At 44.6% G+C, this 7,563-nt stretch overlaps 1 protein-coding gene across 1 annotated transcript in view; it reads right to left on the reverse strand.

The window, feature by feature from the left end:
• Positions 1-5,265, reverse strand: part of UHRF2 (ubiquitin like with PHD and ring finger domains 2) — a 71,198-nt gene extending 65,933 nt beyond the window's left edge. Inside the window, exon 1 of the mRNA XM_037494907.2 lies at positions 4,783-5,265. Coding sequence (XP_037350804.1) covers positions 4,783-4,935 — 153 coding nt within the window. The 5' untranslated portion in view covers positions 4,936-5,265. The remainder of the gene's footprint in view (positions 1-4,782) is intronic.
• Between the last annotated feature and the right edge of the window lie 2,298 nt (positions 5,266-7,563).

Here is a 7,563-nt window from a genome sequence, read left to right on the forward strand (position 1 = left end):
CTCTCTAACACAGTAAGACCATATTTGAAAAGCTGACCAAAGGAAAAGCATGAGAATCTGTCCTTGAATGATAAATTTCTAATATAGTAAGACCATACTTGAGAAGTTAGCCAAAGGGAAAGAATGAGAATCTGTACTTGAATGATAAATTTACTAATGTGGGGGCCTCCCGGGTGACACAAGGGGTTAAGACACAACCTATAAAGCTGTCCGCAGCCACTGCAGTACGAGTTCAATACCCCAGCCGGCCAGGGAGCAACCCACATGGTGCAGCAGACCTCTCCTGACTCGCCCGCTGCTCCCCTCAGCAGTGTACTTTGGTCAATCTGCCTGTTCTTCTATTCCCCACTCTGTCTCTGGTGAATCCTCTCACCCCCCCACACCTCTGGCCTATACCCCAGCTCTTGCATGCATAAATAAATAAATCTTTAAAAAAATTACAAATGTGTTAGATAAGTAGTTCTGTATATTATAGGTATTCACAATTGTTAAACAGAACACAGAGGATCAAGAAACCTGCAAATTTCCTAGAGGGGAAATCAGATGCATCTCACCAGTTAGTTAATATCTATCTGTATTCCAAATAACCTAGTCAGTAAGTGAAGAAATCCTGATAGAGGTAAGAATGTTACCAGTGCTTACCTTATTAAAAACAAACAAGAACTCCCACTAATCCTTAACTCTTGGGGAAAAAACTAGGAGCAAAGAACTATACACTCACACCTTCATTTCAACATTCTCCAAAAACCCATGCCCCACCTTCAAAGAAAGTAGAATGCACTAATCCTACAGAAGCTGAAAAACCACAATGTAGTTAAACATAGAACTGTTGCACATTATGTTTAAAAAATGTAAGTGTTCAATGTCAAAAATAAAAATAAACTCCTAATAGCATAAAGCATGCAATTAATTGACAGGCCTTGCCCCAAAATTAAGACAGCTGTTATGGTGGCAAAATCTGAAATTCAAAATGTCTGCATAAACATTTTTCCATTGAAATCTGAAGCGCAAGAATGAGGGACTTTGAGGGCATTCTTATACTCAACCCCTTTACTAATTTCTACCAAGTGATCATAGTAAATAATAACTGCTTCAAGAGGTTTTTTAGTTTGAAAGGAAAAGCAATGTCTGAAGTCAGAGTGAAGCACAGAAGTATATAAAAGCATTAGGCCCATGTAGAAGTTGGGCCCACAATCACCTTTCCTCCAATTATTTATATTTGTTATGATAGCCAGTTTAAGCCAGATTATCCATTTCTTTCCTAATTTATGGGTCTTCCTAAAACAGTGATTATCCATTGCATAAAAAGCTCCACACACTTGTGAAGAGTTGTAAAGAAAACTGAGGAGTTTTGTTACTAGAAAAGCACTTACGTTCTTCCAAATTTAATGAAACTAGAGAGTAAAAGTTTTTGTCATTTAAATTATGTTCTAAGTGGGAGAAAGGGATTGGGTCATTTAGAAATTGCAGACATGAATTTCAGACATATAACTATAGTCCATCCATGTCTCATAGAAGAAAATATCTGAAGGATGCTGGCAGCAACAGCAGAAGTGCCAAGAAAAAGAAGCTGTCAAAAGTATCCCAGAAAGATTAACAGGGACATTTTCCCCTCATGGGATGCACCCCATAGTGACATTTCCCACCCCATCACATGTACCCCAATTAAACCCAAAAAATTCACAAGAAAGAAAATATTTGAGAACAGCCATGCTAGAATTCGTTTTGTCAGAGGCCACTCTTGAATTTTTACTGGAATGAAGAAATTTTACAGACCAGCAGGAAGAAGTACTGCACTGATGTAAGGATAAAAAGAAAGCAGCAGCAAATACCAAGTGATGAAGACAGTGAGGAAATCATTACCAAGGGCTATTGATAGGGATGTATTAACTTAGTAACTTTCTTATATCTTTCACATCATAGACATAAATCCCATACCTATACTGCTTTTAAACAAATACCTTTTGTTTTTCATGTGAAAATGAAAAGTCTAGGGACAAAATTTTGCTTCAAACTCAATTTTTCTTAGCTCTGGTTCATGCCCCAACTCTGCAAACTATTCTAATATTATCCCTACAGTGATAGAAGGGAAAGAATGAGGAACGAAACTTCAAAATGGAAAAGCTCTGGATTCTGAAAAGATTTAGATTCACCAATATAACTCTTCCTTAAACTCTATCCCCAAGTGCTTCAAACCCAACCTCCCAGGTAAAAACATCCAAACCAGGTTACCCTACTCTAACCAGAACTTACAGTCCTGAATCACTGCTCTCCATAGGAATCTATTACACAATTTCTCAAATTTAATTTGCCTACAGATCACCTGGGGAATTTGTAAAATACAGATTCTATACCAGTAGGTCTGGCATGAGACTCCCAGTGAAGCTAATGCTGCTGGATCTGCTGACCCTGTGACCATACTTTGAAAAAAACTCATAGGAGACAAACTATCCTTTCACATTCATTTTCAAATTCTGGTGTACAGCAGAACCTCTCATGGGGTCTTGTTAAATTTCACTACTACTTGTAATTCTGGACGTAAGCTGGGCATTCATAACAAGTATCCACAAGTGACTCTGATATACACCAAAGATTAAAACAGCAGCAGACCTAACATGTTAGGAGAAAGGAAAAGGGTACCATTTACCTCAAATACATCATAGTCACTGTAATTCTGTTTTTATTTTATTACTATGTGGCAGTAATGCATTCTGAGGAAGGGGTGCCTTTTTCTAATAAACATGAAAGCATTTTACAGGAATGGTGCAACCTTATACCACCTTAGTAGTTGTAAGCTCTATACACACTACCTTGGAATGGGAATTCCAAAGAGGAAAAGAAATGGACAATAATCACTGCCATGGCTATTCCTTAGCTCAAGAGGAAGCAAATACAACTCAACAGTATCTTCCTACTCTCTCTCCAACTCAATGAGGGTACCAAGGGTTCCCACTGGATTATCACGAACCTGAAGAAAGGGACAGCACTACAAAAGTTGTTATTCTCAAAAGTTTTTCCAGAACTTACAATCAGTTTCCTGGTCTATTAAAGTCTACCTTGTTGCCCTGAATTTCAAGCAACCACAACCTTTTCCTCAAGACAGGTGCACACATTCTTTTCTTTTAGCATATTTGACAGACTTCAAGGAATTGCCCAGGAATGCGTTCTCAAGCTTCATTTCTGGAGCTCCAGCTACCTCTGGAGCTGAAGTCACCAAAGTATCCTAGGGTTTCATGTGCTACTGTCCCTAAATAGAAAATAAAATTCAGAAGACTTCACTACATGCTCTTCACCTTGATCAACAGATACTTTCTATTGTAGGTCAACAGCAATATAAAACCAAAAAGAAATACCTGTATAATTATTTCAAAAACAAAAGTGTACAACTAAACCAAACACCTCTTTTTACAAATCAAATTCAGGAATCAATATGAAATTGGCTGCAACACATATAAAGGGTACCATAACTTATTTAAAAGCGACTTAAATCAATCCTAGCACTTTCTTTTTCACGCTGGAGTTTCACTCCGAAGTTTCTGGGCAATCTTGGTAGGGTAAGCCTATGAAGGAGAGAAAAATATCCCTTTCAAGTCCTTTGTGGCCCTAGGGAAACGATTACTTCTACCAAATCAAAGAACAATATTTATTTTAAAACCACAGGATGTGAGCCAAACTGTGGTCTATCAATTGAAGAAGGCCAACTTTTAAAATGAATCTGAATTTTAAAAATGGATTAACATTTTTAAAAAGAAAAAGGCAAGAGAAATAAAATGGGTTTAGGGGGCTAGGTATAGACCACAAGAGACTTGTGGGATAGGAAAAACCTTCCGTGGGCCAGACCATGGCCATGCAATACAAGTACCAGAGACGCCCACAGACACCCTCACCGCCAAAATCACTTTCAGACTTCAAGTATGTACCCACGGGCTATGTTCCAACTGCTGTGTTAAAAGCTTGGGTAAGGGCAACATTAGATGGTGAGAAGCAATGAGAGCCAAACAATCTTTTAAATTCGTTTCGCTGAGAATAAACTCTCTGGCCTACACTAGGCAGTTTAAAACCGGTCGGGGATCTATGAATAGCTCTTTCCGTCTAGGTCTCTAAACGCTCCCGAAACAGATCACAACTCTAGGAAAGACCGGGGATTGCAAGGGGGGGAGGGTGGGAGTGCAGAAGTTCTGGAAACCCTTTGAACCTTCAGTGTTTACAAACCCCTTCCACAGAGAGGAAGCAAAGGAACAGTTCTTCTGATAGATTAGGAGTTGTGGGTAGGATTTCCCCCTCCCATTTGGAAACCCGGGGTGCAGAAGAGACGGGGAAGAGCAGCGAGCCGTTAGCCCGATCAGCGCTGCCAGAAGCCAGCGCCGCCGGCCCTCCACACCCGCACTGTGGCATGGCCGCCAGAGCCCGCTGCCCTCCCTGCCCTGCAGGAGCCCCAAGCCCTGGCGAGCGCGGGAAGTAAGCAAAAACCAGGCACTTGGCGAATTGTCTGCCGGTGGGGCACCTCTGGGGAAGAGCGGCGAGATCCCCGCACTCCCGACGCCGCCATCTCCAACAGCGCCTGGGGCACCTGCACTCGGGGCTGGCGGGGACCCCGGTTGGGCCCCTTGGCTGAGTCCAGGCCCGCGTTCAGCGCCTCGCCCCTGCCCACCCGAAGTGCAGCCAGGTGCCCTCCGCGTGCGCGCTGCACCAAACCCTCGGGCCCGCCGGGTCTACGCGTCCAAGAGATGCCCAGATGCCCTCATCATGGGCTTCGCGAAGGGTGCGGCGAGTGCGCCTCACCTGCTTGCCCCGGTAGAACAGGCGCTGGCACTCGGGCCGCACGTCGAACAGCGCCCACACCCGCTCGCGCAGCTCCTCAATCGTGGCTTTGCGAGACACGTCCTCAATGGTGCGCGTCTGAGAACCGTCGATGGTGCGAACCTGGATCCACATCTTGGCGCAGGGGAGGGGGCCGACTCGGCTTTGTCTCCCCCTGCGCTCGGGGCGCCGCGCCCCGCCCGGCCCGCGCCGCCTCCTTGGCGGCTCCGGCTCTCCGCGGCCGGGGGGCGAGCGAGCGAGTTCACGGGCTAGGGAGACCGATCGGATCGGGCTCGACAGGCGGCAGCTACTCTAGATCGCGCGATTGCCCAGCAGAGCTGAGGAAAAGAAACCGGAACCAGTTCGCGGCTCCGGCGCTCTGCAGCCGCCGCAAGCCCAGCCTCGCGAATTGGAGGAAGCCTGGTCGGCGCCGCGCGGAGTGTTTACTTATAGAGCTCTAGCTCCCACATGGAGGTCACGGCGCCAACCCGGATCTCGCGAGATCTGGGCCGGCTCCGCCTTAAAGAGGAAGCGATCCGGGAAGTAGCCACAGATCTGGGAGAACGAAAATGGGCGGGTGCGGAGAGGGCGGGGCGGGGCGGGGGGCGGGGCTACCGCGAGCCGTTATTTGCCCCTTCACCTGCACCTGGGCCCAGGACACGCCCTCAAGCCTTCGGGTTTCGAGCGGTTACCAGGCTGCCCACAACACTTGCCATATAAGTCCTGGTTTCAGGACCCGGGAGGCGAGGGACTTCTCAGGCCTAGCGGATACGGTTCTCTGCTCTCAAAAACACACCAAAAATAAGAAACCCTGACGTGCATTTGTGTGACCATGAAAAGGGGACTGCGGGCGGGTGCGGCCCATATTTCTGAGAAAGCACAGAGGAAATGCGCGCGCTCCACGCTTTTGGCCGGACACCGCCCGCCACGAGGCCTAGTGGGGCCCGCCGCCCGGCCAAGGCCACGGGGAGCCTTCTGCTTCTCGAGCTCGTTTCTCGCCCGTCCCGAATGCTGCCTTCGCGCGGAAACCTGCGCTCCCTGGGGTTTCCCGCCGCTAGGCCGAGGTGGCCTCAGGCCCACGGGGCCGCGAGTCCTGCTGGGATTGTTGATGCAAACGCCTGGAGGACCGCGGGCGGGAAGCGAACGTCACCGTGTGGGGACCCTTCCTGTTCGTGCGCCTTTGACCTAAGGTATTGAGGGGTCACGAGAAACACCTTTACAGGATGTAGCACCACACACCTCCACCTCGAAGAAAGAACTCCAGAGGTCCTACTAGGAATACATTGTCAGAAACAAGCCCGATGCAGTATTTCCTAGCTTGTTTAAAACGACAATGTCTTCATGAAAAGGAAGAAAACATATCAGAGTAGAAAAATACCTATAACTTGAACTTTGTTTTGTCAAAATCCATAACTTGAATATTCAGACCAGGGCTAATTATTGCCGTAAAGCTGGAGCAGCATTTTTGTAGTGACCAGTTAAAGTAATTACAAGCACGGAGAAATTTAGTAGTATCATTTTAAAGAGAGAGATGGTTCAACATGGGAGGGACAGGAAAAATAAAATGCATATACGTATTTAAGATTTCTGCCCTTACTGAACATGTCCCGTTCAAATATATCCTCTCAATATAATTCAGCATATCTGCTCCTGGTTTTAGTAAAGCAAGCATTGAGTAATGTGAAAACGAGAGGACAGAGATGAATTTGCATATAACCTGCCCCAATAAGGGGTAGCTATGTGCATTATAAGCTTATTCTGTGCTCTGATGGAAGTGTTTTAAGAATTTCTCCCTAAAAATTTAGATTTAGAAAAATGAATATATTTTAAAATAATTGATATTAAACAATTTGGTATTAGTTAAAATAGGAATTAAGAAATGATACGAGGACTAAAATGATCTGGGAGCTTAAAGGTAGGGGTATAACTTGACCTGAGTTTGATGATATCTGTAATGGGGGCAGGCAGCATTTAAATGTTTACTTCATGGATTGAGGTAGATTTGAATTGTAATCCCAGTTCTGTTGCTTACATGAAATGTGATTTGGGGCACATTACTTTTTACAGTTTCCTCAAAGTAAAATGTGCCTTTAACATCTAATGAACGTGAATTGTTTAGTCATAATACAGATCCTTGGTAATACACAATAAATTATTTTGATGCTATTATTGTGGAAAAGATTTAGATAAGGAGAAAATGCCCAGAGAGGTGAGAGTGTTTAAGCAAAGACCTAAGGTATGCTTTTCTTTTTTTTTTTAAAACGGGTCTGAAGAGGTTGCATATCAAAGAAAGGTTGAGTCAATAGAAAAGGGCAGAGCGTGAAGATTAGCATTCAAAGCAGTAGGTTTTGAAGGCCCCAGGGAGAAACTAAGATTTTAAAAGAGTTGGCTGACATGATTAAATATGCATTTGGAAAGACTGTGGAAGGATGCCTTAGGGGAAAAGTAAGGGATGGCAGAGGATGGGGAAATGTTAATTTTAGTGAAATTTGTGGTAGGGGTAAGAGAGGACTACTTTAGAAAATGGAGCCTATATGACTTAGAGAATTGTGGATATGAGGAATGAGACAAAAATAGAATGCTGAGGGCAATTCCCATATTCTGAGTTTGAGAGACTGAAATGGATAGTTTGGGTTGATGGTGATGATCTTTACTAAACTAGAAAAGGAAACAAGTTGGGGGGATGTGGTGAGTTGAGCTGTATTGCATTTGAAATGCATCCAAAATACCTAGATGAGGATTTCTAATTAACAAACACACATC

Source organism: Talpa occidentalis, unplaced genomic scaffold (assembly GCF_014898055.3).
Source record: "Talpa occidentalis isolate TD23 unplaced genomic scaffold, MPIMG_talOcc4v2.1 talOcc4.7, whole genome shotgun sequence".
In the NCBI taxonomy this organism is placed as follows: Eukaryota; Metazoa; Chordata; class Mammalia; order Eulipotyphla; family Talpidae; genus Talpa; species Talpa occidentalis.